The following is a 27,610-nucleotide window of genomic DNA, read 5'->3' as shown; positions in this document are numbered from 1 at the left end:
GATTCGATGGGTAAATGTCACAGTATAGCTATTCCAGTAGATTTGAGGACATCAAATGCAACTCTAGCTTTACCACGATAGTCACAGGGTCAGGGATACCACAGAGTCTTTAATAACAAGCACAAGAAGGGCTTCCCTGGTGGCGCAGTGGTTGAGAGCCCGCGATGCAGGGGACATGGGTTCGTGCCCCGGTCCGGGAAGATCCCACGTGCCGCAGAGCGGCTGGGCCCGTGATCCATGGCCCCTGAGCCTGCGCGTCTGGAGCCTGTGCCCTGCAACGGCAGAGGCCACAGCAGGGAGAGGCCCGCATAACGCAAAAAAAAAAAAAAAAAAAAAAAAAAAAAGATAATAATAATAAGCAAAAATCATGAAATGTATCCAACTTTACGTGTCAGGTGAGAACGGTGGAGGTGTTGACCAGCATTTCAAACGCTGGCTTAAATCCCCTAAGAAGAGGGCAGGTGCTCTACAGAGCTCCTATCAACAAGTTGGGCCACTGACTTATCTTCTTACTGAAAATGAAAAGTAGATGGTTCTGAAGTTTCCCTAAAAGAAAATCCTTGTGGAACGGCCAGGCTTGGAAGAGTCATTTCTTATACTATGACTTCTGAACTCAGAACATCATTGCTTTATTTCCTGCCCCACTCCCAACTTCATACAGCATTCTCGTGCCCCCAGTCTCAGGAAGTCAGACTTACGGGCTGCAAACATCCATTAGGCTCTGCTGAGTTAGGAAACCATGTCCTAGTTGGCACTTGTGTTGTCAAGTTCATGTTCTAACTGATGGATTAGGGGAGTTGAAAGAAACTGTGTTGATTTTGGTTACTTAATGAGTTGTTTTTATGTGTGCATGCTGTGGTTTCAAAAGCCGATGAAAAGAGAAATGACACTTTTTTCCCATGAAAAATCTAAAATTAGGGCAGTTAAAATATTGTTAAGAACAAAAGGCACAAGATTCCACTAATCAACCATGGATATACATTACTTATCTTTTTTCCCTGTATATTTAATGCAAAGATAAGAAACTTAGTGTATAAAATTAAACATTAATGAAAGTGGCTGTTTAAAAAAAAACGCTGTAGATTAACATAACAACTAGAGATAAACTAAATGCCAGCAAACATTTTGGAAATATCCACTAGGGTATAAAGGGTATTTGAACACGATAGTTCTTTCTGCATTAAAAAAAAAAAAAAAAATCCCCTCTTGAGATTCAACAAATCTCTATTTTTATGACTATGTCTGAATCTTATGAAGAAAACCCAATGGAGTCTTTGGATTTTTTTTAACGTCGGCTTAACTTTTTCTTCTAAAATGACTCTCCTTATTAAAGAGAAAAGACACAGCTGTTTTCAAACTCATTGTTTCCTCATATTTCCTTCAGAATCTGTCCTCACCCCGGGCAGAAAGATGGTTTCCATGTGAGACTATGTGAACGAGGAACACTTCCTAATCTCCTGTAAGACCGCATTTGTAAAACTACTCCTCAAATCACCCGTTGCAAAAGTTTTAAAATTGGGAATGATTAAGGCTGGGGCAAAGATTATCGTAATGAAATTGAATATAATAACAGCTTAGCAAACTTTAAAGGACGTTGTTGTAGGAGGATGTGCATTTTATAGCAATTATAAAGGAGAAATGAATATACACAGATGAGGCTTTGTATATTATCTTGCAAGAAAAAAAAAGGGAAAAAAAGTTTTGAATAAACTATTCAAAATTGTTTGAATAGTTTATTTCAAACAGTACAGCTCTTCTCTGTGAAAAACTTTGTGCTGTTGGCCTATTACACTTTTCAATCAAGTAGGGATTTGAAAAGTGACCTTGCAAGGAAGAAGTCAGGAACAAACTTGGTAACAGGGCGAACCTCAGAGGTGTGTTCTGTTGCAGTAACGGAGAGTAAGAACATCCTTTTCATAAAAATACCCTTCAAGTTACAAATATTTCACAGTGAAAGGACTCTTTCCCCCTACTACAATTTAGCCTCTTCTCTGTTTTGCAGTCCCTCTAGGACAATGGATGAAATGTCTTTGTGAAACAGAGCTAGAAATAGTGATCCTTTGCTGCCCAGCAAGGAGGAATAATTTTTTTAAAAAAGCTTTCTGGTCCCAGGTAACAAATTCTCTAGAAAATTCCTGCATGAAAAATACAGTCAGATCAAAGTCCAAAGTCTGTAGATGAAATCAATGTGGATGAAATCAAGGTTCTGGCCACAGTCAAGGATGAGGGTAATGAAGCAGAAGGGGTGGGGGTGGTAGGGAAGACAGGCCCCCCTGGCATCCTGGAACCAGAGCAGGTGCACAGCAGGTCAAGAGCAGCACAGGACTGAGGCCCAGGGGAGAAGACAAAGGACTTCTCCTCTCCTCCTCCTAGGTCCATTTCACTCCAGTTTTTATTTTCTAAATGAAATGACAGCTCACCTGAAAGTCTCTCAGGTTGGACTCTCTGGAAAGAAGTTTGCTTCTCCTTTGCCCTTCAATTCAATCTGTGTCCATGCTCAGTAAAACAAACAAACAAACAAACAAAAAAACAACAACAACAAACTTGGGGTCACTACATTTTCACTGGCCAACTATATGTTTACACATTTCAGAAGAAAAACAAAGAATCTAGTGCTGGGGATTGTGACTCCTATTTTCAAGTGTTCCCTTCTCTTCCTTGGAGTTTTCTAACAGAATTAAGGGCACTACAAGGAGGTCAGCTCGGTGCTTTGTGTCCATCTAGAGGGGTGGGGTAGGGAGAGCGGGAGGGAGACGCAAGAGGGAGGGGATATGGGGATGTATGTATACGTATAGCTGATTTCCTTTGTTATACAGCAGAAACTAACCACTGTAAAGCAATTAGACTCCAAAAAATGTTAAAAAAAAAAAAAAAAAGAATTAAGCGCACTAGGAATGCACATATGATCCCGAACGTCAGGGTTACAAAGGAACTGGTCCGAAGAGGCAGCTTAGCAGCAGCATGTGTGGGAGAGACCTAGTGGGTTGAGTTCCCTTGAAGCTGCATGAGAAGCAGCTGTAAGGCTTGAGCCAGAAGTTATTTCCATCTCTAAGTGAACTACCAGAAGTACCATCCTGTCTCCCTGGGGCTGGTCCTCCTTCCTGTGCTGTATTGGAGTCTGTTTTGGGTACCACACTTGGGCAGGGAATTTGATAACCTTACTTATCCAGAGACCATAACTGCTCAATCAGTGTTTGAAATGCTTAAAACCTGGTCATGAGAAGAACAGTTGAGTGAACTAGGGATGTTAGTGGGAGGACACGATTACTGTTTTCAAATCGCTTTAGGGATGCCATCTGGCAGAGAGATGAAAGATGTGTGTTTTCACTTCAGAGAACAGAATGAGGACCAAACAGTGTAGAAAAACTACAGGACAACAGAGTTGGGTTCAACCAAGGTAGTCACGTAGTAAGTTTGTCACTGAAGTATTCAAGCAAAAGCTGGAAAGCTGCTTACGGAGATGTGGTTTGGTGCAGGTGGGTTGGAGTCAATGAATCACAAGACCCCTTCCAACTCTTTTTTAAAAAAATATTTATTTTATTTATTATTATTTCTTTTTGGCTGTGTTGGGTGTTTGTAAAGCTGCGGCGAGCGGGGGCTACTCTGTTGCTGTGCTGTGCGCGGGCTTCTCATTGCGGTGGCTTCTCTTGTTGCGGAGCTCAGGCTCTAGGCGCGTGGGCTTCAGCAGTTGCGGCTCGCAGGCTCTAGAGCGCAGGCTCAGTAGTTGTGGCGCACGGGGTTAGTTGCTCCGCGGCATGTGGCATCTTCCCCCACCAGGGCTCGAACCCGTGGCCCCTGCATTGGCAGGGGGATTCTTAACCACTGCGCCACCAGGGAAGCCTGCCCTTCCAACTCTTGACAGCTTTTTTCAGGTCCTGAATAACACGCAGATCTAAGTTGGAAAACCATCCTTAGAAAATAACTTTTGGAAAGAACGGTGTATTTAGAAATATTCCCTCCAATGTTCTTCAGAGGACCAAACTTCCCAGAAGGAAGAAGAATGCAGTGGAACTCTCCCTGTCTGGGGCAGGAATGCACACAGTATCAGATGACACCCTGTGAGGACGCTATGTCATCTGAAGAATTACCCAGAAAGTGTGCTCCAACAGCTCAAGGACTGGAGCTTGAGCTCATACAAGACACATGAGTGTCATTTAAGATGCTGGCTGCAGGCTCAGCATTTCCAGGTTAGTTGCCCAGTAAAATCACCCGTGCACATCCTGAGACACTTGAACCCAGGAGAAAGCAGCCATCCGAACACATCCCCCGAGGGGCAGAGATGGAAACAAACCTGCATAGAACAAGTTCCTCTATTCTGACTGCTTCAAGGGGCTGGGGCTCATCTGACCTGGGGCTCTCTTGGTCAAGATGCAACTTATCTTAAGAAATGTAGCACAATTTCAGGTAATCACCTCTCTTCATCTGTGCTTTCCCTTCTGTGACACTAAGATCACTGTCGCCTGACACAAGATGGTGCCCATGATTCCTGGGTGAATAGATGTAACCGTGGAACAACTGTACATTTTGGCTAATGTGGACAAAAGACACCAATTTAGATATGAATGGGTCATTGGCTTCATGTAAAGTCTACCTGTGCAGACAGGTGGAATGCACTATTTAAATGCTTGGCGATTCATTTCTGAATGAAGCCTCACCAAAAATAGAAATTTTAATGTTTAGTTACTGGAGCCCAACTGAAGTAGCTCTCTTAAAATCAGTGTTTGTTTTGAGCCCTCAAAAGTCCTTATTACTGACAACCAAAGGCACCAGAATAAGGGTATCAGGTAAATACAACTGCCAGGGAGAAATGAAAGTTCTAGAAAATTCAAACTCTAAATCTCTGACTCACTGCTATGAGAGGGGAGAGAGAGAGACAGACAATAACTTTTCAAGCTGGGTATAAACGTATAAAAACAACTGTACTTTTTGAAAATATAAAATCCCAAATAGCTAACACTTATTAGATAAGTGAGTTTGTTGATTGTTCATATGGAATCTAAAAGTATCTCATGGTTTTTGACAAAGTTAAACATGCTCGTTCCTGTATTTTTGGACTCCTTTTCTAAACTTCTGGATTTTACTTCCATTTCAAAGGAACAGTTGAGGCACTGGTTTGATACAATATTTATTAAAGTGTTTTTATTAACAAACTTTCGCCAGAAAGTTCCGAGTGTGTTACTACAGCAGGCACGTTGGCTTCAATGTTTGGTATTTGACAGTCCACAGAACTGCACTTAACTCTGACAATCCTGCCACGACTTTGTGGATTGTTTGGGCAGGACCTATAACCAGCCTCCGCCATTAAATGGTTAAAGACGAATTGGGGTTCACTCTGATTTAAGTGTTCTGAGTCTACGACGACATCAGTCTGTGACAGGCCTGGTTCCACTTGCCTTTCTGCCTTGTCAGTCGGACTCACTGAACTGGAGTCCTTGTTCGCAGCCCCTCCACTGCCCTCCACGTCCCTGACGTCTCTGTTTTTACAGGGCCCCCTTTGGTGAGGCTCAGGAGCACAGCACGCTTTGTGTGAAGCTCCAGCGCTTCTGCAGACCAGTGACGACGGCTCTGCCACCTTTGGAAGATGCTCTTCTAGGCTCTGAAGACTGGGTACGCTGGTCTTACTGAGTTTTTCTTGGGCCTGAATGTGCTGACCCGGGTGGTAGAAGAAACTCCTGGGCACAGAATTCTGCATTCCAGGAGGCTGCCCTCTGCCCCGTAGGCAGGGACAGTGGTGGATGTGTGGGACGGGAGGCAGGAAGCCCTCGGGGGCTTGGTGTGCAGCCTTCAGAGGAGCCAGGCCGTTCTGGACGTGCAGGAAGCTGCTTGCAGTGGGAAGGCACTGGTGGCACAAGCAGTCACCCACCTGCTGGCAAGACGGCAGGCCGTATTTCAGAGGTTTGTAGGCATGTGGGCAGCTACACCTCTGATTCAGAGAGAAGAAGTGACACATGGTGTGCTGTTCAAGAGAGGGCTGCAGCAAGGCAGAGCTGGTTTCAGTTTTGGTGCTTTGGTTGAGTTCGCTGTTGTAAGCTGTGCGTACAGGCATCCCTAACTTCTTGGCCTGGCTGTTGAAAAACTCAGAGCAGATGTGGGTCTCTTCGTAAGCGGCCTTCTCGGAGGCCATACAGCTGTGGGCGGCCAGAGGTTCTAATTCGTAAAACTCGTGCTCCATTTCAGCTTTTTGGCCCCTGGGATCTAAATGATAAGCATTCACGGTGTGTGTCTTGCTTTGTCCCTTGTCACCAGGACTTGGCGACAAGGTGTGGGAGAAGGCACTGCACTGGAGTGTTTTAGGTAAAGGAATCTGACCACAGGTGCCCTGCGGCCCAAGGCACCGGCACATGCACTGAAAGAAGAAGGTGGCGAAAGCCCAGCTGACACACATGATGAGCATCATGAAGGTGCCCAGCTGGGTGTAAGCCAGAACCGTGGAGGGCATCATCATGGCCCCAGCCACGAAGGTGGTGAGCGCGGCCATGGCGATGGCAGAGCCCATGCGACTCAGAGAGAAGATCACCTTCCCTTCCCGGTCGGCATCCGGGGCCAAGCGGTAAGCGACCCCGTAATGGACGGCGAAGTCTACAGACAGGCCGACCGCCACCGAAATGGTGACCGACTCCAAAACGTTTAGCTCCCAGCCCAGCAGGACGAGAGAACCGACGGTGACAAATATAGTTCCGGCGATCGAAATGATGGCATAAAGGCTTATGATGATGTTCCAAGTCGTAAGGAGCATCACACTAAAGGCCACGGCCACGGAGAGCCCCATGGCGATGAGGGTGCCGTCCGAGAGGCTGTCCTGGAGGTCATAGAACTCCAGATTGCTGACAAACCAGCCGTGGCTGAGGCCCTCGGGTGCAGAACTCAGCTCGTTGGAAATCCACGAGTCCACCTCTTTATAAAACTGGTGCATCTTTTCGTAAGCCAGTGTGAAGAGGTAGGTGCTCTGGAACTCTAGCACGACTGCCCTGATGGTATCATTGATATCGAACCTCGGCCCTGGGGTTTTGCTATCCAGATGGTAGCCCGTGCTCCTCTCCAGCTCCATGATGGCTCTCTTGATGCACAGCTCGAAAATCTCCTGCCTGTAGGGGAAGCTCCAGTGGCTGCAGCACGGGTACAGCGTAGGCTCATCGCAGTCCTGGTTTTCCATCCACTGCTTGAAGGTCTCAATGAAGCAGCTGGTGAAGTCCTGTTCGTCAGCCTGGTGGAAGAACGTCTGGTTTCTCAGTTTCTGGCAGAACTGCAAAATCCAGACCTGGGAAGCTGGGCTGGCGATGTTGAAGCCGCTGTCTAAGGTCAGCTTCCCTTTGCTCTTAGGGTTTAGGGGGTTGCCGTTGTCCTCTGGGGACACACCCCAGATGACCGTGATGGGCATGTGAAGCTCCTCTCCGTGGTGGACGCGCTCGAACATGAAAAGCTTTTTGTACTCGGCGTCGTAGCGTTCAAAAGGGTGGGACGACCTGAACACCTGGAACTCGGACAGCTCCAAAGAGGGCAGCTTCATCTTTGGGTTTATGCAGACGATGTAGGCCCCGCCCACAGTTAAGGCCAGGAACCAGACCAGCCATAGGTAGCGAAACTTAATGACGATGCACGGCAGTACTTTCTCAAAAAAAATTCGAGACGCTTCCGAAATGGCAAAAAGGACTTTGTAGCACTTCTGACAGGCCACCGTCCAGCAGCTTTTGTTATCGTATATTTGCTGCTGGGGCTTCTTGAAGCAGCTGAAGACATGGAGGAGATAGCGCTCGTGCAGGACCACCACGGCCGGAAGCCACGTGACCATCAGAACGTAATTCACCAGTATGGCTGTCCCCGCGTACACCCCAAAGCATCTGATGGCCGTGATGTCGCTCACGTAGTTGGCGTAGAAGGCGGCGGCCGTGGTAAAACTGGTGACGAACATGGAGAGGGCGGCGTGTTGCAGCGTGGTGCTCACCGTCTCCGCGGTTTCCGCGCGGGGCTTGTCGAATTTGGTGTAGTTCCAGACGTCACACAGGACAAACGCATCATCCGCTCCAATGCCCACCAAAATAATGAGTGCGGTGAGGTTCATGAAAGGGAAGAACTCAAAGTGAAACACCACGCGGTAGAGGAAATAGGACACAATCAAGGAACTGATGATGGCAAACATTGTCATCAGCGTGATAAACATGGACTTGGTGTAGACACACATGACCGAGAGGACGATCGCGATGGCGATGGCAGGATACACGGTATCCATCAGAAGATAATCCTGAAACAAACTGTGTTTGATCCCAAACTCAATGCCGGTGACGGTGGTGACGCCGTCGGAAGCGTTCCAGTTTTCGAAGTTGTCCAGATAAATGTTCATCATGCTCTCCCCTTTCTCTGTGGGCGAGAAGAGCAGGCTGTACTTTAAAGCGGGTGTGTAGTCGGCTGTCTTGGGGGCCATAAAGTCTTTGTCCACCAAGTAGTGCAGGATCTGGTACACAGCGTTGTACTTGGTACATTTTCGTGGCACGTTGGTGCACTTGAGCTGGTCCTTCCTCCGGGCCGCCATGTCCCAGCAGTCTGGCTCCAGGGTGCCATTCTGGTAGTGTTTGGCGCAGGTCCGAAGTAGCTTCAAGGTATGGGAAACGTCTCGCTCGACGATTTTCTGGCAGGATGATCTGTTGTTCAGAATAGCGATGTAGTTCCCCAGCGTCCAGCTGGGGCAGCAGGAGGCAGCCGTGGTCCTCTGGCAGAGATCACCAAACTGGGGGTGAGACCTGATCTGCAGAGACAGAGACACGCGGAAGAACTGACGTTTAAAATCAGTTCACAGAAAGGTCTGAATGACGGTGGCCTTGAGGGACTGGAAAGTTACAGAAGGTATAGAATCATCCTCTGAATGAGGTTATCAGTTTGAACACAAGGTGAGTTTTCCCCCCAAACCTGCTCTCTTGTGCTGCAGAAGGCTCACTAGGTTACTTCATTTGGAACAAGAAACTCCTATTTGGGGATGACATCCAAGTGCGAAACAATTTCCATCAATGCCAGTTGAGTTTCAAAAAGGAGGTAAAATTAACACCTCTTTAGTAAACAAGCCTTTTCAAAGTCACTTTAAAAAGCAATAAAATGGATAGGCTGTGAAGCTTACTGTATGTATACCTATGGGATTAATTAAGAGAACAATTGCCCAATTGATATGTAAAACGAATTTGTGGCTTTGCCTAAACTTTCTGGTAATCAGCATGAAATTTTTGGTGACAAAGGTACTATATTTCAATCAACTTGGAGGCAAAGATGAGAGTCTCTAGATAACTGTCAGACTCAAAAGAGTGATTCTGGTAATATCAGAAGCAGTGATGCCAAAGACGCATGAAAAACCTGGAATAAAATTGTTTCCTGATATATGAGTAGAGGGGGAAAATGTTCCTAAATTAAAATTATATGTGTGTGTGTATATATATATATATATGATTTTAAATAAACATATAAAAGTAATAAAACACTTCAGTAGGAATTTAATTATTTCTTCCACATCTTTCAAAGTTTATTCAAGTTGGCTAACTCCCCCTTTTGGGGAACTTTCTGTTTCGGTAAACAGGTGTCTGCTGCATATTAGTAAGTATAACAATTCTGGATTTAACGTGGATAGTATTTCATTTAGAACACTATTCCTGGAGAGGGCTTTCCTTCTTATGACTGTTCTTGTTATAGAAAATTGAAATTTGTTCCAATGTCAAAGCTGGCATTGCTAAGATAAGAGTGAAGCCTGCACAATCCCATCATCTTAAAAATCGATAAATTACAAATGGCCCCCTCTTCCCTGAGGGCGAGAATAAGAAATATTCCCCCTGCTCTTGAGCCTGTCCAGAGACTTCTCCGGAAGTGCCAGGGCTAAAGACGACCCACTCCTATCACTTTCCCTCATCTCTGTTTACCAAAGGTTGTTCCAGGGAAGAAACTCCAAAGTTCAAGAAGGGCATGAGTATTTTTTTTTTCTAATAAGATTAAAACCACCCTTTCCCTTTTATTACAGTAGGCTTTATCAATCATGTGTTGAAATATTTTCTCAAAGTAGAAGAGAAGTTGGCACAATTCACCTCTTTAAGAACTTAGACTTATCCAAGAACCAAGTTACTTGTAACTTGGCTATGAAGACACTTTACTGGGACTTACTCTGTAGGGGAAAGGTGTAGATGAAAGGAGACTGGCCATGTATTGGGAATTGCTGAAGTCGGGTGACCTGCAGATAGGGATTCATTCTACTATTCTACTTTTGCCTCTGTTTGACAATTTCCATAATAAAAAGTTGGGTTTTTTTTTTTTTTTAAGATACTCTATTGGGGGTAAAGAAAAATGAGCCAAAGGGTTATTATACAAGTGTACTAAAATAATGTTGATTTTAACACAGGTTTAATTTTTAAGCTCATTTTTTAAAGAGCGATAATTACTTGACATTTCATAAAATAGGATAATTAATATTTAATTGTTTCTGGGTTAAAATATTCACATGTGCTTAACTCAGGGGAAACTGAACCACCTAATAAATAACAGGAAACCCTGGAATAGCATCTCTCAGATAACCAGGTTTACCCCACAAAGGAATAACAGGCAAGTCCTTGGGGTCAGCGTGGTGAACTGAAAGAAAGGTAACACAACCCCAATGTCTGACAGGTTTCAGATGAAGAAAATGAACTGTATCTATTATGAAACCCACTATCAGCTAGAAGGAACATATTTGTACTTGCTCAAATAACCAAAAGCCAAAGATAAAGGAAATAGGGTTGCCAGCTAAAACTGGAAAAGAAAGCACAGAATTCTGTCCTTGAATAACCCCCCTTTCAAAGAATTGCAGGGGTTTTTTATGTGTATATCTGACCCAAGATTTAAAAGTTGGACATGACAAACACAGATCAAATACTACTCTGATGGCTGCTATCAAAAATAAATGCTGGGCTTCCCTGGTGGTGCAGTGGTTGTGAGTCCACCTGCCGATGCAGGGGACACGGGTTCGTGCCCCGGTCCGGGAAGATCCCACATGCCGCGGAGCGGCTGGGCCCGCGCGTCCGGAGCCTGTGCTCCGCAACGGGAGAGGCCACAACAGTGAGAGGCCCGCGTACCGCAAAATAAATAAATAAATAAATAAATAAATGCTAATGAGCCTCTGGAGGGCCAGTCCTCACATTCAAAGGTGATGGCTGATGTACAACCTTTGGAAAACAGTTTTTGAGGACTCTTTTACAGGGTAAGAAATAAGGACACAGAGAAGACATTTATCCTGAGTTGGATGCCAGTGCCCTGAATCTAAAGGAATGGAGCTCAAGGATTGTCTAGGCTTTCAGGGAGTATGTCCCCATCCATCCATCCATCCATCCATCCAAAAGGAAAAATATTTATTGAGCACCTATCAAGACAAATAAGGCAAAGTGGTCCTGCCCTCAAGGGGCTCACAGGGAAATCAGACAAGAAAACAAACCGTTACAAATCAACACGAGAAGCAGCATATTATGTGTAAGGGTCTATGTGAACCTGTGGACAGAGTGCCAAAGTCTGTAAGTGCGATGGGATAACGGCACAACTTAGTCATCTGGGACGGAGATAACTTCACACAGTCATATTTTATATTGTGGGGCTTAAAGAGCTTGGCAAGCAGGTGTATCTTTATGCAGAAGGCAGCTGCATCTTTGCCATGTTCTTGGGAAAGGGATTGACAGGAATGATTTTGAAATCTTTGAAGTTTATGAAAATAAGGATGGAGTTAATGAGAGCAATTTCTTGCAACTTTTATGAGGAATGCCCTTTTCATTCTAGGCATTCACAAATGGGATTTTTAGGGATCATTTTGCTTATGTGGTGATAACCCGTCTTTGCACACCTCCCTAGTTAAGATAGTAGCAGGGGTGGAGTTGGCTTCAAATAAGAGTAAAGGAAGAGGAGAGAAAAAGAAGAAACCAGCAGAGTTTTAAATGATACCTTAACTTTCAAAACTAATGGCCAAGTTGGAGATATGTTAAGAAGCTAAGGAAAGAATAAAGGGAAGAAAATTAAGCCCTTAATACCAGGCTAGACACTCCTTCCCCACGTGACCAAGTTCCTCATGTATTGAAAGTTGAAGGGAGCCTAGAGAGGAAGAAGAAAGCAAGGGCTCCATAGCTCTTTTTAAAACAAGCATCAGGAAACACATTTCTGGGGTCCTCGAAGCGTGTGAGGGGGGCATTCCAGCTGTCCACAAAAGCTACCCGAGTAGAAAGGGTCTTAGGCACCAAATTTCAAATCCCTTCTACAAGCTGATTCCTCTGAGCTCCAACATCTACACTATGCAAAGACTAAGAAATAGGGTAAAGGGCTTCCAGCAGAGTCAAGATTAGAGACACACACACTTCTTTGTTACTAATGCTGCCAGCGTGTCCTGTAGGAATGTCAAAGTGCAGAAAAAAGTAATGAAGAAGATCAGGGGAGTCAGCTGAGGCTCCTTTTGAAAAAGTCTAAATAAACAAGCATTTCTGTGAGGACGTAGACGCAGCATCAGAAACAGAAGCTCTTCACTCTGGAAACCAGCGCCCATCTGAACTATAAGTGGCATGTAATTTAAATGGGATCTGGAATTTGAACTCAACGTATCATCAACACAGGCAGGCAGCCACTGAAAGACCTGGTCTCGTGACATTACACTGATTACCAGATGCTTTCTGGAGTCAACCCACCAACAATTAAGCTTTTCTGCTCTGTACCATTTGGTGTGTGTCCCATTCAACTTGATAGTTGTTAATAACCAAGTGGTTAGGTACAATAGCTAGGATTTGAGGGGGGGAAAAGGGAAAGACTGCCAAGTAGCCTCAGGACATTTATTATGGCTCAAACCGCCATAATAAATAAAAATCCTCAAAGGGTCTTGTGCTGGGAGACTCAAAAAAGTACAGTAATAATCTGAAATCTGAACTGTTGACCAATAGTTATTATTTAAGATATCACTGAATACATTATCTCTATGAGAAACATGTTATTCTGGGTTCATAGCAGAGTTTGAGACTAGAATACAAGGGCATTTGCAACTGGCAAAAAAGTATTTAATTTAAAAAGTTAAAATTACAACCATGCTCCTTGAGGTAGTATTTTGGGGCCTTGATTCTCTTTATTCATTTACTGGTGTGGATCTACAATTGGCTTGACCATTCATTCAGATGTACGTGTCTTGGGTCTGTTCCTCAAATTTTCACAAGAGCATCATCACAAATTGTTATGTTCTTGACAGGGATTACAGACTTGAACTCACAGCTATCCAAGCCTTATTATGAGCCCAGTAGGAAAAACAACTCAGACAAGCAGATATCTATTCTTTTTGATAGCCTAAAGTTTGCAAATGCATCAAGCCAAACCATTAGAAACTCTGTATTTAGCTTTCATTGCTTTATCCCTGTAGAAATGCTTCTGCTATAATGTTTTCCTGCTACCAACCTACTTGAGATATGGTTTACAAACCAACTAAGAATCAATACTGTACCTCTCGTAAACCTGCTAAGAACTTTCTTCACAACATCACACTTCTTTTATGAACCCTACGGGAACAATCCTTTCCTGTCTTAGTAGGAGGAAAAGATGGGCTTCTTCTAAAAAACACATTTGTTACTCTACTTAAGTGACTTTTGTCTCTGATCATGAATTCCTTTTTGCTCTGGCTGCCAGGGAGGTTAGAGACAAGTTTGAAGCTCACCGCCACTCAAATATACAGAATTGTGGGGTATGCATTATTCTGTGTTCCATCTCATCCTCAGCTTTATTATTTTCCTCCCATTATTGTCCCTTCATGTAATTCACTCAACTTCTTTATCTTATCCTTTCTGTATACCTTTTTGTAAGCTACCGATTGATGCTGATTTTTATCATCTGAAATATATATAAAATAATATACTGTTTTCACTTATGAAAGCTATAATGGCACAGTACTGCTTACTGGCTTTTGAGTCCCTAAGAGTCTAAGATGTATTCACAGAATAAATTGCTGGATCTTTTAAAAAGTATACTTATTCTAGGCCATGATGATTCTTTGACGTTCAGTTGAGTGGGAAATGGTATACACAGCCAAACAAAGCAAAACACAAATATGGGCAGTGGTAATCTGCATTATGGAAGCATAAAGAATGGTGAGTAAAGGCACAGACTATGGAATTAGACTTGGCTGGGTTGAAATCCTGCATCTGCCACTTGCCACCTGTGTGAACTTTTCTCATCTATAAAATAGGCAATAATAATAATAGTGCTTCATTCGTAACACTGTCACGAGGATTAAATGAAATAATTCATTAAAGTGTTTGGCACACTTCCTGACAAATATTAACACCACTCAATAAACATCAGCTTTAGTCAACTGAGTGAATTCAATCACTCTAGTGTCTTCCAGGGAGGGAAGGTCTCAAGATTAACTGCAAGGGTAGAATAACGAGATCTAAGAGGTATAGAAGTTAATGAACTGTTCTCATCCAAGGTGTGATTATAAAGTAACCAGACTGGCTTAACTTCTCTAAACTTAACTGCTCATCTGTTAAAATGTATATCAACACATATATGTGGAATCTAGAAAAATGGTACAGATGAACCTTTTGTAGGGCAGAAAGAGAGATGTAGATGTAGAGAATGGGCATGTGGACACAGAGGGGGAAGGGGAGGGTGGGATGAGTTGGGAGATTAGCTTTGACATAAATACACTACCATGTGTAAAACAGATAGCTAGTGGGAACCTGCGGTATAGCACAGGGAGATCAGCTTGGCGCTCTGTGATGACTTAGATGGTGGGGGAGAGGGGGAGGGAAGTCCAAGAGGGAGGGGATATAGGTATACATATAGCTGATTCACTTCATTGTACAGCAGAAACTAACACAACATTGTAAAGCAATTTTACTCCAATTTTTAAAAATGGTGTTATTCCAAGGTCACAGGTCCATGGTGAGAGAAGTAAAGTACCCAGCATAAAGCCTTGCACATAGCAAGTGCTCTACATATACACTACTTTAGAGTTCACCTTCTATATGAGAAGGGTTGTAACCCACAACAAGAAGTATGTTCATAGCTTCTAAATAACCTACTGATAGCTGTAGAACAGAAGAAAATGTGACTAATAAAAACTGACCACTGATGAAGAAACTTTGGGTTATTTATAGATAGTTTGTGACTTTGGTCTATTTGGAGCTGCACAGAGACAAGATGTCACTCACAGAAAATCCCGATATCCTAATCAATGCAAAAGTTATTTTCAAAATATATAAAGAGCCTTTCAGAATGAAGAATAAAGTCAGGAGATCTGGGACCAGCCAACTAGGTGACCTGGGTAAGCCACTCAGTTCTCAGAAGGTACTTCTATCAGCACAATGAGATGCTGGTCTGTGGCTTATCTCAGAGAGTCCTTTCTACCTCCTGTTCCATTAAGAAACCCTGTTGATAGAACAGGTCATTGCACTGGATTGTCAGTCTAGCTCTTAGCAGGGCATGTGATTAGATTTTCAACTGACCAGTGATTTTACATTTTTTTTTTTTTTTTTTTTTTTTTTTTTTTTTTTTTTTTTTTTGCGGTATGCGGGCCTCTCACTGTTGTGGCCTCTCCCGTTGCCGAGCACAGGCTCCGGGCACACAGGCCTAGTGGCCATGGCTCACGGGCCCAGTTGCTCCGCGGCACGTGGGATCTTCCCGGACCAGGGCACGAACCCGTGTCTCCTGCATCAGCAGGCGGATTCTCAACCACTGCGCCACCAGGGAAGCCCTGATTTTACATTTTAGAATTATGCTAAGAACACGGGTTCCTTTTCTACCTGGTTACTGTGCTTGGGCAAGGCCATTAGTGACATCAGACAGAAGTTTCTACTTGGAGAAACTACCTCTGAACACATGAAACTGACAGCTCTTCCAAGCTGGGTAGGTGACTTTACACTTTCTGGTGCTGTCTTCTTGCATCTTTCTGTCTTGTAAAGCAGCAAGGTGTTTAGAGTTCAGAACAATCTGGATTGGATTACTTTGGCCATTTCCATAGATACTGTATTTATGCCCTTTGATGTCCCCTTTCCTAGCCTGTGCCCTAAATCTTCCTGTGAGGTCATGGGCCCAAATGACCCATTGATTGCCAGAAAGGTGAGCATTTCATTGCATAATTAAGATGCTGACAATCGCCTCAGGGGGAAAATGGAGTGAACAATGAAACTAGATTAGGAAGAGAAAATACAACAAAAGAATTTTAAAAAAAGGCTTAACTATTATCCTGAAAGGAAATAAGCTGTGAAATAATACAAAAGACTATCATGGACAAAGAACATGAGTGGGAAAGAAAAAGAGTGCTTTATTAAGAAAGATGGTTTGTTTTAAAGATGGGGAAGCAGAGACACTTTGATCCTGGGATCCGAAAGAATGCGAAGCCACTCTGCTCGTGTTTACTCCTCGGCAGGTAAGCCACTTGAGTGCTTTCATCGGATCAGGCACCAGGGTCAGCAGTAAAAGGAGTTTCAAAAGTATAACCTTATTTGTGCTAAACATATTTCAGTTTTGCTTTACATACCCTTGAATTATCTACATTGCACATTGATTTAATTGCAGGTAAATTCCACAGTGTCTCCCCTCCAGCTGAAGTAAAAACTACTCTGGAATATCGGTCACCTGGTGATAGGAGGAAAAAAAAAAGAAAAAGGTTTATGAATTATTCATTTATCTCAGAAGACTCAGCGTTCAGAAATAATTCAAACTGGGAAACCACCTGGGCAATTCATTAGCAGTAGGGAATCCTGTCTTTCATTAAACTCCAGGAGAAAAATGTAAAAAACTTTTCAAGAGTAACGCTATAATATTGCTTTAGCTCAAAGCCTTTGTCTACTCACTATATCTTAAAAATCGTAGTAGTTATGTAACGTATCTAGTTCTGATCAGACTATAATTAGGAAGAGCAATCCGTAAGAACTTTCAGCAGAAAATCAACTGAACGCCTCCCTCTTAATTTCACAACACATCACCCCAATGGTATATAAAATCAAAGAATGATGCACCCGGGAATATCAAGAATGGATTATAAGGATGTTGGCAGCTAACTAGAGAGCAAAGACGGCAAGTGATCAGCTTAAAAGCACTAAAAACAGTCAACTGAACGCAGAACGCTGGCCAGGATCACAGACACACTCCTCGTTCTGGTTGAGTGTTCAGAGTTCTAGAAAAAACATTTTGAAAATTATACTAATACAAAATATATTTCTGTATAAGGGAGGTTGTGTGATATCCTGGAAAGAGCATGGTCTTTATAGAGTTCGAACTGGGTGTAACCAGGTTCTGTCATCTACTAGCTGGATGATCTTAGGCAACTAACAACTTCTCTCAGCCTCGGTTTGGTTCCTCATCTGTAAAATAAAGACAGCAACACTTTCCCAAATAGGTGTGAGAATTAAATGAGGTACTGAAAAAAAAGGGTGCTCAGTAAGTACTGTTTCCGTTTCCTCAGCCATTAAAAAAATTAATATGAACCAACTGAAACAGAGTAGATTCGTTTTATATGATCTAAAATGCCTAATGGTGCTGACAAAGAAAATCAATTTGCAAACTTATGAATATAGCTTTATTACATGAAAAACTTCGTGGTCACGAAGTTTTCTTTAGTAAACTCTTGTCTTCAAGACAAATAAAGACCCTGAGGTTTGAGAAGACCTAGAAACATCAAAGACCCAATCAGGTCCTCTAGTGATCTCAGAAGACAGGGAAAAAAACATATTCTAGAAGGATTTTCAACAACAACAACAAAAAGCTGAAACCAGAAGAGCTTCAGTGTTAATATTCACTTAATCAGAAACTGGAGTTATTGCAATTCCTCATCCGTAACCATGAGGGCGAATCAATGACTTTCAAACTGACACATGTTTCCTTGAGGCCGGGAATTCCTCCTTCCTGGCAGCTGCACAGAGACCAGGCTGACTCTAGGCTACAGCGAATTTTATTTAGTGAATTTGCTGCCAACATTTAGAGATCTGGTGATTCCACATTGAAATCTCGATTCCTGGCCTCTGGGAATTTCTTACAATCTTTGGGCCCTCATTTTTTCAAGGCCACATGCTGCTGCATCAATCACCATCCCTTCCCGCATTCTTAACCCAGCTCACTTTTTTCATTCATATATGAGCTAGGTCCCTGAGGCATTCAAGCTTTGGACCTCTGGACTTCATTTTGTTCATCTCGCTACCTGTAATGTCTAATGACAAGGCTGGCACAAGAAGGCTATTAATATAGGTTTTTTTGAATGAATCAAAAATTGAGATAAATTTTTGACAATACTGTAGATTATTTCAGGGTTCAATGCAAAAAATGTACAAGGAATTTTTTAAATGCATTGAGATTTGGGGCAAGGTCAGGAATTTTATTAGATTTATATCTTTCTTGAAACTGAATATAAGTCAATCATCTCTCATTAATTTTTTTTTTTTTTTTTTTTTTTTTTTTTTTTTTTGCGGTATGCGGGCCTCTCACTGTTGTGGCCTCTCCCGTTGCGGAGCCCAGGCTCCGGACGCGCAGGCCTAGCGGCCATGGCTCACGGGCTTAGTTGCTCCGCGGCATGTGGGATCTTCCCGGACCAGGGCACGAACCCGTGTCTCCTGCATCGGCAGGCGGATTCTCAACCACTGCGCCACCAGGGAAGCCCCTCTCATTAATTTTTAATTTTAGGTAAATAAATTCAGATTACTGAATTTTGACTGACCTGGAGAAGTAAAATTACAAGTTAATTAAGCTAAAACCCCGTTAAGCATGATAGAAACAGTGAAGCTGTGTGACCAGCCGCCTACTTCTGACAGTCTAGGTTATCAATCATGTTCAATCCCAGGAAACTCCGAAAGGTTTGTCATCTACGATGTCACTCACTTGGAACGTCACAGAAAAAGCTGTCCTTGTGGAAGTTCCAGTCAACTTCTCTCTTCTCTCTCTCATAATGATCATCTGACCATCTCTCATCCCGATGGCTGGAACGGAACACAGTTTGATCTTCAATCAAGTCCTCACTATTTCAAGGCTGAGAAGCCTTACTGGTAACAATACAACCTCAAAGTCATGACCTATTAAGCGATTGATATTAAGTCGGAAGGATGAACATAAACAACCAACATTAATTTTCTCACTTCTGAAAAAGGAAGAAAAACCCCAAACCCTCACTAATATACAACAAAATCTTAAAAGACAATGACAATTTCAACAAATTCAGTGGCAAAGGTTTTGAGCCACACATTTTAGGTGTAATCTTTTTGCTCAGGCAATGTTTAAAAGTGGGATCCGTTAGCAGTGGTTTGTCTAAAAGTTAATCAATGATTACCTTTTGGCTTGTTCATCTGCATATTTAAAGGGGTAATTTGCTAATGTTGCTTTGTATCCTGTATTTTTCACCATGTTATTCCATGTGACCAGTCTCTGGCCTATTGCAGTCCCTCTTGGTTCAAAACCCTAAGGCAAAATATTACAAATTCCCATTAGTGTACCTCATTTCAGGCGAAGTATAGTTATAACAGCTTGGGAAGGCAATGTCAAGGTGATGTATAGCTTTCAACAGAAAATATACACGTTCCCCACAGCTACTCCAGAGGCGAACTGCATTAAGACAAGATGACTTGACATAATAATGATCACCTATTTACTGTGACAAACAGTTTGATTCTTTGGTATGTTACATGTCTCAGGAAAGAGGAAAGAAAAACGTATCTGAAGCTTCTCTTCCAAATTCATACCTGGCATTTATTTTTATGTTATTAAAAAATCATGGTCAAATTAAATTGTGTTATGCATGCAACAGTGTTTTACAAAGAGTTTATCATTATCCTTGCTCACACTTTCCTTACTATTCCACTTTCGAGGGACATTAACTTAAAAACAGACCCTGCTATCTCTCAGTAATACTGAAATTCCTTTAACGTCTTTGGGAAAAAAGGTGACATTCAGTCTTCAAGACTTTTTGAAGACGTTTTTACAGTCTGCAGATTCTCCAATTTTTCTGCTTTTTAGTTTAAACATGGAGACCAAGAAGCAAATTTCCACATTTTTGATGGTGAGCAAGTTACCTGACCCCTTTTAAGAACCCGAGAATACAGACATGTCTCTACTTTTCAGAAAGAGAATTGTATACTTACTGATGGCTTGAGAAGGTTTTTAATAAAAGAGATGGGATACTAAATAACATAATGCAACATGTCTTAAAATACTTAATCTTTTGAGATGATTGAGGTCTAAAGAAAATAAACAGATTCTACTGGCTCAATTCTCCTTACCAGCAATGGATCAGAGAAATCAGGAAGCTCTGGCACTAATACTCCAACCAAGGCACAGACCACGATGAACACGGTGCACATGCCCAAGACAACCACAGGCCAGTCTGCTATCAGGGCTGCATAACTACAAAAGCAGAGAGAGATCACAAAGAAAGCCTCTTAGAAGCAGAGTAAAGTTTCTTTGCTACCTAAGAGAGCAATTTGTTAAATCTTCCTATTTCAGACCTAGCACAGGTATTTATCAGTAAAAGATCTCATGAGATTATAAGCATTTCTACATAACTGTAGTAGAAAATTGGAAGATCACTGTCGTCTCATTTTTTTTGTGATAAAGTAGCAGTGGTCAGATGCTACAGGCTATTTGAGAGTAAGAATAATGTCCATTCCTGACAAATAACATTTCACTGCTCCATCTGTGCCTGGGAAAAAGAAGCTCTTAAATCTACACTTTCGAAGTGGAAAGAAATATATTTTACCAGAGGCTCCATCGTCCTTGCAGTGTCTTTCAGAACTTTTGTTTCTCCAGTTATTCCTTTCTCCCTACTTTTACTCCATCAGTTCTTGAAAAAGAGCTCAGCCCGTAAACAGGTTTAGGTAGTGTAAGTCATAAGAATAACCAAACCAAACTGAAACCTCCCCATAAACCTATTAACCTTCCATTTAGCTAAAACTTTCATGAACTTAGCCACTAGACATTGTGAGCTCCATGAGGGCAGAGACTATTGATTGATTGACTGGTTGATTTAGTGTAGTATCAGTGCCTAGAACAGTGCCTTTTAAAAAGGTGCTTGGTAGGGCTTCCCTGGTGGCACAGTGGTCGAGAATCCGCCTACCGATGCAGGGGACGCGGGTTCGTGCCCCGGTCCGGGAAGATCCCACGTGCCGCGGAGCAGCTGGGCCCGTGAGCCGTGGCCGCTGAGCCTGCGCGTCCGGAGCCTGTGCTCCGCAACGGGAGAGGCCACAACAGTGAGAGGCCCGCGTACCACAAAAAAAATAAAAAATAAAAAGGTGCTTGGTAACTATCTATTGATGCGATGAACAAAACCCATGTATGTACCTATCCTCCCCTCACTCTCTAATCACCACAGCCTGACTTTAGTTTCTTACTACGCCTCAGCAACTCCTCTCTGTTACCAAATGCCACCATTAAGCCATTTCTTCCAACACCCTTCCCACACCCTCATTCACCACCTCCCACTGAAATATCTGTTTCTGGGCCCTTCCATAAGATCCTGGACCATGCCTTCCTCACCTGATGCTTCCAGATCTCAGGAAGAACTGAGTGCTCCACAGAAGTTGACTAGACTGAACTTTTCTAAAATTCGAAATGTATTCTGCCAACTTCAGATTTCTTGAATTTTAATTAGAGAAAAACTGAAGCATTTAACTTGTGGACAATTATTCTCAAATTCTCAACAGTGTTATTTAGCTCACTGGGCTGCTCTGATGGCTATTTCTGGCTCATTTGAAATAGGCTTCTTGCTCATATACTTTGAGGTTTTTTTTTTTCAAAATCATGCTAGCAGTTTAAAGAAAGCTAGTGGCTTTAACCATCATTCTGAAAAACAACTATTATATGTCTCTAAGAATAGACAGCTGATTTTTATATTCTGATCTCTCAAATTCAGAGATCTGGCTTTGCGGAGATATTCAAATTAAATTTTAATAAGGAAGTTAAAATATAATATAATTATGCTTTAAGGGAGCACCCGCACGGGCATTTTTCATTATTGTTCTTTTAAAAGCAGCCTTCGGGGGCTTCCCTGGTGGCGCAGTGGTTGAGAATCCGCCTGCCGATGCGGGGGACGCGGGTTCGTGCCCCGGTCCGGGAAGATCCCACGTGCCGCGGAGCGGCTGGGCCCGTGAGCCATGGCCGCTGAGCCTGCGCGTCCGGAGCCTGTGCTCCGCAACGGGAGAGGCCACAACAGTGAGAGGCCCGCTGTACCACAAAAAAATAAATAAATAAATAATAATAAAAGCAACCTTCGGAAAATAAAGAATAATAGCCTGCACCCGCTAGGAGTTCCAGTTGCTCTCATGCTTTACATAGAGTATTATCTCATATAACTCTCAAAACAACTTTATGAGATGAAACCGAGGCACAGGCAGGTTAAATAACTTGTTAAAAGTCACAAGCTGGCCCAGCTCATAAAACAAGCACGTCCTGGAGGTATAATGTACAGCATGGTGACTATAGTTAATAATACTGTATTACGTACTGGAAAGTTGCTTAGAGAGTAGATCTTGAAAGTTCTCATTACAAGAAAGAAAAAAAAGGGCTTCCCTGGTGGCGCAGTGGTTGGGAGTCCGCCTGCCGATGCGGGAGACGCGCGTTCGTGCCCCGGTCCGGGAAGATCCCACATGCCGCGGAGCAACTAAGCCCGTGAGCCATGGCCGCTGGGCCTGCGCGTCCGGAGCCTGTGCTCCGCGACGGCAGAGGCCACAACAGTGAGAGGCCCGCATTTTTGTAACTATGTGTGGTGATGAATGTTAATGAAACTTATTTTGCAATACATACGAATATCAAATTATTATGTTATACACCTGAAACTAATATAATGCTACATGTCAATAATATCTCAAAAAAAAAAAGGTCACAAAGCTAGGAACCTAGGTAGTCTGGTTCTAGAGTCTGGCCTCTTAACCACTATGGTATCATCTCTTGCTTCAAACACAAGAGAAACAGAAGACATCAGGAAAAAGTCAACTTGCCACAAACAGATGCTTCCCCAAAGTGTCATTTGAAAATTAAATTCCTAAGCCACACTAATAGTTAATTTCTCTATGCAAAATCACCTAGACCCAAAGGACTTTAAGTTTGAACATTATTCACTAGACTGTAAATTCTGCATTTAAAAGCTCATTACAGAAAAATTATGCTAGATAAGATGGAATAACTTTTTAAGAACAATTCTGAACGTAATGAAAACAAATCACAATATGCTGATTGTAGTTGTTCAAATGTAAACACCAAGTGGTCAGAAGCCTTCGTATTTCTGGAACACACCCAAAGCTTATATTCTCTATACTTTATTTCCTCTTCTACCAAATGCAAACTAAGATGAAAGTAACCAGTTTGAAGCAATAAAGTCCTTTGTCAATAGCACTTTTGAGACTTTCTGTTCATTGCTTCAGACTTTACATTTTAGACCTTTAAAATATCAGCCCTATGAAATGAAAATGGCCCCAGGCTTACACAATTACTCATTATACTTTATGTTAAATGGATCAATTTTCTTTCAAATGAACCAGAAGGTATGCATTTTTACCTACAAACATGTTATCAATAGAGGGCAGTGGGCCCCAAATTGCTTAGTTTTCATACCGTGGTTTAATTTACCCATATAATGACTTTTTGTTTGTGTTCTTGAAAAATCTGCACACATGCATAGCAACCTTAAAAACCTCATTCAATAATTGCTTTTTCTTGCCTTTGAAAACATTTGGTTTTGATTTTACAGCACTGCTCTATACCATATCCATGCACTGACTACACATGGAAACTTTACGGCATTAGTGATTTCAGCACATTTCTTCCAAACACGTTTCACCTTACTATATTACAAGTCCACTTCCTCACAAAGCAGATGTTTCACATGCTAACCTCTCCTAGAGACAACTGTTCGCACTTAAGAAATGGAATCACCATCCTGAGGACATAAAGCACCACGGGGGGGAAAGCCCCAGCTATTTTGAGTAAATGTCATTCAGACAAGGGGTTTTTCTAAACACCACAAAACTGCTGAGGCTATTTCTGCTTCCTGCTGTCTATTCTAAGATGTTGTGTAACTATGGGCACCACGTGGGAAACAAAAGTTTCATGTATAAACCGAAACCCAGACAATGGCTGTAATATTAAGGGAAAAATCTAACAAAGCAGGAAAACTGGAGAAGTCAAGGAAATTAAAAATGACCTATACATTTTATCGCTATATTTTTTGGCTAACTCCCTTCATGGTGAGTCTGGGTTCCAAGTACCTATTCTAACTAAGTTTAAATTTGAATAAAGAACCTGCACATTCTTTTCTGTGCATTGGAAGAATTTTCCAAAGGACCACTCTTTTTACTATAGTATGTTCCTCTGTGTACCATTTACTACTTGTCTTTCATCGCCTGATCTTAATTTTGTACATCTTTAGACCACACACACAATTGTAAACGCAATCCACTTCTGTAACTCCTGGGTGACAGCAGGCAGTCATTTTCCAGTGACTGACCAGGTAACAAGTTTTCCTCAAGGCCCTACTGCTGTATCAGCTGCTTAGGTCAGGCCCGCAGTTGCTATCCGTGGCACTGCTCTGTAAAAAAGTGTATCCATGGCACTTCTCAGTAGGTTCAGTCTCAAATAGTACAGATATGAAGGACTCAGAAGAGCAGAGTGAATGGATTGCGTTGGTGGGTAAACGGTGGATCTGAGTTAAGTGGACAGGCTGCCTGGCACCCTGGTCCAGGCTGTTCCTGCTGTGATGGGTTTTCATGAGGCTCCAATGGGAAGTCCCTCAAATATCCTCATAGATTCTCAGCCACCTTATTATTGGCTTTATTCTGGGAAAAGATCAGAAATAACTGTTAAAACAAATGAAGTGTCTTACAGGGCTAACTTACTCTGTAGTGACATTATATGGGGGCCAGTTTTAAATGGGCCATTTGTATTACAATAAGGCCCTCCACCGTAAATTTTCCTCTCAGCTTACAAAGACTTTTTTCTTTTGCCCTTTGCTGCCTTTCTGGAAACACTCTTCTCTTTCACCCCTTCCTTTCTGAGCAGAGCCAGGCTTTAGAGAGTATGAGTACCTTGGACTTGAGGCCTCCTTTTCCCGACCAACCACCCAATCCTTAACCCCTGATAGCTTGACTTTTGCTCTCATGACTCTTCTGAAACTGCCAAAGTCAACTAACTCTCTTGGTTTTCATCTTCTTTGACCTGAGCAATATTTAACACTTCAGCTATACTGCTTGCTTCCTAAAATAAAAATCTCTTCTTCCTCGGTTTCTTTCTTTCTGTTTCCTTTAATATCTCTCCCTTATTCCTCTTGGCCTTTAAGGGTACCCATTTCTAAATGTTATTAATCATAACATTTCTAGTGGCAGCAACTATCAATTTAGTGGGAGGAATGATTGCAGCTTATGGAATTTCACAGAGGAAAACAGTACAGCACTCTTTCTTTCTTGTGAAGTAATAAACTCATTCAACAATTAACATTACATATTAAGAAGGCAGGCATTCTGGGAATAAAATAATAGCAGACATGGATATTATCCTCAAGGAACTTAGAGCCTAATTCAGAAAATCAGACAGGTGCACAAATACCTACAAAATCAGGTCAACAGAAGGATACAGATAAGATGTTTTGCGAATTCAATGAAGGAAGTGAGTACTTCCAGCTGGGGTAGGAAAGGGGAATCAGAAAAGGCTAATTTTAGGAAGAAGTTGTATTTATATGTGTATATACTGAAAAGAATAAATTCAGGTTTTTAAAAATACCAATCTATTAACAGAGACAAATATATACGAATCTTTCAAAACATAAAACTTCTGGTCACTTCAGAAGATCCTATTATTTCTAGAAAAATGGAAATTCATTTTCTTCATATGCCATATTTACTTGTAAAACCTCTCTCCATCTTTTTTCCATAATTTTTTTTTGCAAAACTGGGTAAGTAAAATGTAGTATATGCATACAATGGAATATCGTTCAGTCTTACATAGGAAGGAAATTCTGACACATGCTACAACATGGATGAAGCTTGAGGACATTATGCTAAGTGAAATCAGCCAGTCACAAAAGGACAAATACCGCACTCTTCCACCCATGTGAGATATTAGAGTAATGCAATTCATAGAGACAGGGTAGAATAGTGGTTGCCAGAAGCTGGGGGGAGAAAGAAATGAGGAGGTACTATTTAATGGGTTATAGAGGTTCAGTTTGGAAAGTTGAAAAAAGTTCTGGAGATGAACAGTGTGACGGCTGTATAATAATGTGAATGTACTTAATGCCACACAATTGTATACTTGAAAATGGTTCAAATGGTAAATTTTATGCTATGTCTACTTTATTACAATTTTAAAAATATTTTTTAAATGTGAAAGGAGTTTACTAACTAACATTTATGTAGTAATTTTACTCCAAAGAAAGGATGACTCTCGTGAGATAGGCTTCAGAGTTATTCGCATCTGAGCTTCTTTAGCAAATGAATTTCAAAGATCACTAAGAACTTCTTAAATAATATTATATCTGGAACCACAATGTGCACGATGTACAAGGACAGCTGATGAGACGATGCTTTTTTCAGAACCTCTTGTCCATTTAACATTTTGCTTTCCTGCTATAAAACGAAAATTAAAATTTTCCACATAAACGAATACCTCCATCTTAACATGACAGCAAAAGTTTTAGAAACACAGACAACCCAGCTGAAATAAATTGCCATGAATGTAAGTCGTGGTAGTTGGCTGAACAGTTTTTCTCTTAATAAGTAGGACACTGAGAAGACAATCCATTACAGGAAAGAATTCAAAACAATTAGGCAAATATACATGATTAAACCCAAATCGCATTTAAAGGCCAAATGTCTCCCTTGGGATTAAAACCACTTTTGGAGGTACAGGGTTCCTCAAGCAGCCAACTCAGAGGAAATTTAGTTTTCCTTCACAAAAATATGAACGAGGAAGGCGAAAACAGCGGCAAAATGTGAAGAAAATACTAAAAGGGGAAAAGCATATACTTATTTAACAAGATAATCCAGACTACTTTACCTTTTTGGTAACTTGAAAGGTCTGGATGGGCTGGAAAAAAAAAGCAAAGGAGAAACAATCAGAAACAAGGCATTGTAATAGAAACACATGCTTTATATATGTATTTAACATTTTACTTGTTATCTCTCTTTACGAAAAAAATCCTGGAAGGCTTGAAAAGGACTCTATTTGAGAGATTTTGGATTTAACAATGAATGTTGACCATCTTGTATACCAGTAGGGGGCATCTTCCCAGACTCTTATCACACCCTCTTAAAGGAATCATAGTCATACCGTGTAACATTCCCCACATCTACAGCTACAGACCCCCTCATCTCTCTCACAACAAGAAGCCACATACAAGTCTCCAATCCAGGCTGCTTCTTACTTATCAAGGATCCCCCAACATCTTTTTTTTTTTTTTTTTTTTAATAGGACATCGATACCTTCTTCAACTAGAAATATTGTATTCCTTCTTCAGCTACAAGTCACTACTCATGTTTCACCATTCTGGAATGCAGTGGTTCTCACAGTGACGGATGAAGATCCCTGGGAGTTCCTGAGATCCTTCACAGAGTTTGTGAGGGCCTCCCTTTTCCAACCCCCATACCTGTTTTAAAGCTGGGTTTTCTCCATAATTTTGTATATTTCAACCAAA

General features: G+C 41.9%; 1 protein-coding gene across 7 annotated transcripts in view; it reads right to left on the bottom strand.

Moving 5' to 3' along the window:
- Window positions 1-5,112: 5,112 nt before the first annotated feature.
- Window positions 5,113-27,610, bottom strand: part of DISP1 (dispatched RND transporter family member 1) — a 209,674-nt gene continuing 187,176 nt past the window's right edge. For 5 of the 7 annotated variants that reach the window (XM_067028148.1, XM_067028115.1, XM_067028126.1 and 2 more), the window contains 6 exons: window positions 26,974-27,003; window positions 20,217-20,340; window positions 19,271-19,398; window positions 18,826-18,923; window positions 16,493-16,590; window positions 5,113-8,740 (listed from right to left, as the gene is read on the bottom strand). In XM_067028148.1, the coding sequence (XP_066884249.1) occupies window positions 5,129-8,740; window positions 16,493-16,590; window positions 18,826-18,923; window positions 19,271-19,398; window positions 20,217-20,340; window positions 26,974-27,003 (4,090 nt within the window). In that variant the 3' untranslated portion in view covers window positions 5,113-5,128. Of the gene's footprint in view, window positions 8,741-16,492; window positions 16,591-18,825; window positions 18,924-19,270; window positions 19,399-20,216; window positions 20,341-26,973; window positions 27,004-27,610 lie in introns of those variants that run through there. The other 2 variants (XM_067028165.1, XM_067028159.1) reach the window with 2 other exon arrangements.

This window comes from Kogia breviceps, chromosome 1, assembly GCF_026419965.1.
Source record: "Kogia breviceps isolate mKogBre1 chromosome 1, mKogBre1 haplotype 1, whole genome shotgun sequence".
Taxonomy (NCBI): Eukaryota; Metazoa; Chordata; class Mammalia; order Artiodactyla; family Physeteridae; genus Kogia; species Kogia breviceps.
This window is presented reverse-complemented; position numbering and strand designations above follow the sequence as displayed.